This window comes from Hippocampus comes, unplaced genomic scaffold (genome assembly GCF_001891065.2).
Source record: "Hippocampus comes isolate QL1 unplaced genomic scaffold, H_comes_QL1_v1.1 scaffold295, whole genome shotgun sequence".
Lineage (NCBI taxonomy): Eukaryota > Metazoa > Chordata > Actinopteri > Syngnathiformes > Syngnathidae > Hippocampus > Hippocampus comes.
This window is the reverse complement of record NW_017804848.1, coordinates 1,185,143-1,187,062: the sequence shown is the minus strand read 5'-3', so window position 1 is coordinate 1,187,062 and position 1,920 is coordinate 1,185,143. Positions and strand designations below refer to the sequence as shown.

The following is a 1,920-nucleotide window of genomic DNA, read 5'->3' as shown; positions in this document are numbered from 1 at the left end:
CGGGGCCAGTCGGGCCTCGGCGCCGGCCAGCCACGCGCGCAGGTCCTTCATGTGCTTGTCCAGCCGCCGCAGCGTCGCCAGCGTCTCCTTCAGCTTCCCGACCCTCCGAAACACAGAAGCGCACATCCGTCACTTTAAGAGCTCCGTTTGTCTCACCGTGGAGAAATTCCCAATAGCAAGACGACAAAGAGCGAGTCCCCGACACCGTTGCGGAGAAGTTGCAAGCGGGATTAGACGACGAAAAGATTTGAACCATCTCGCCGATCGATCGCTTTTGGAGCGATCGATTCCAGATGGACAAAGTATCCGAGCGCCGCCGACCTGCGTGACAAAAGTCGAAGCTTCCGTCTGCACCTTTGCACATCCCCACTTTCCCTTCGTAGCAAGCGTGACAAGCACACGACCAGGTGCTGAAGGAAAACCTCCCGACTACACACACACACACACACACACACGCACGCAGTGGCCCCCGGAGGCACAAAAGCTTCAAACAATGCAGCGGCTGTCGGGCGGCCGGCGGCGGCCTTTGTTTGCACTTTTCTTTTCTTTGGGCGACAAAAGGGAAGCGAGCCTCCGACAGTCGAACTCATTTGATCAGTGCGCAAAAAAAAGCACCTCACCCCAAGAACAGACTGCAGTGACTCCATCGCCACCAATTTGGGTTGGCGCATTTCCTGCACGGCCCACATGAAATCACGACGGGTTTTCATGAAGAGAGGAGAGGAGAGGTCCATTTCAAAAGTGGATTCATCTGACAAAAACCGACGTGCCGACACGGCGACCACGTTAGCGTGGGCGACGTCCGCATCAACGACGCGCGCGGACATTGAAATCAAGTCGTAGCTTCCTCATTTCTCAACCAATTTTGGTGAAGGTCACCAACATTTTTTTTAAAAATGTCCCCATAAAGATTTGAAGTGGTTCCAAGGTGACGAGTCCCGCTTCCCTTGTCATCATCGGACGACGGACAATTGGGGTCATCTTTGTTCTTTTGCTTCCCTTGCCCCGCACACATGCGCGGAACGCGCTGACGACGGCGCCCCTCCTCGCTCGGCCTCGCCGCAGGCGCGCGGCTCAAAATCTCTTCCTGGCTTCGGGCTGAAACCTCCAATTTGGAGATTTTCACTCCCTTTTTTTTTCCCAGCAAAAACTCCGATGGGTCAGTCGCCCCGCACGGGTCGGCAACACGTTGAAAACGCCTCGCTGTCTTGGACGATGACGCAACGGCGGTACCCCGTCGAAGGGGACGTCTTCTTTTTTTTTTTCTTCTTTTCTGAAAACGGTCGCCTTTGGAGATTCCGCCGTGAAGACTCGGAGACGGAAGAACAACGAGGTCGGGGCGCACCTACCTGGCCTCGATGCGCCGGAACAGGTGCCGCCATCGGTCGTCGACGCGGCAGACGGCGTCGCCGACGTGGCTCTCTTCGGTCTCGTCGTCGGCTCGGATGAGTTGCTCTCCCAGCTGCTTCAGGGGACTTTTGTTCTCGCCGAACAGGTTCATCTCCTCCACGCAGTCCTGAACGGCCCCGCGCAAAGCGTTAGCATCAAGATGGCTAAGCCGTTCGCTGAGCGGATCGCGGTCGAGAGATGAACTTCTTTTTGGCCCCGGCCGAAGGAAAATGGTGCGCCGTGAAACGGTCGCGCTCAACAAGCGAAGGGGGCGCAGGACAAAACCCGGGAGGATGCCCGCAGCACGCGTCCGTCTCAACACGGCCGAGCCCACCAACAGACGGCGCTCTCACCTTCTTGAGCTTCTCCACCATCTCTTCGATGTTGAGCTGGGACGCGTCGGCCATCTTGTTCTCCACGCGCGCCAGCCAATCGCAGAGCTCGGCGTTTTTCTCCTTGAAAATCATCCAGGCGTTGAGCCGGTCGCCGATCTCCTGCTTGCGAAGGGACACCTGAAAGCGACCCCCCCCC

General features: G+C 57.5%; 1 protein-coding gene across 1 annotated transcript in view; it reads right to left on the bottom strand.

The window, feature by feature from the left end:
• The window catches only part of LOC109520320 (nesprin-2), a 16,292-nt gene that overhangs the window by 10,949 nt on the left and 3,423 nt on the right, over positions 1–1,920 (bottom strand). The window contains exons 4-5 of the mRNA XM_019877448.1: positions 1,743–1,901; positions 1,350–1,516 (exon numbers count right to left, since the gene is read on the bottom strand). Of these exons, the coding sequence (XP_019733007.1) occupies positions 1,350–1,516; positions 1,743–1,901 (326 nt within the window). The remainder of the gene's footprint in view (positions 1–1,349; positions 1,517–1,742; positions 1,902–1,920) is intronic.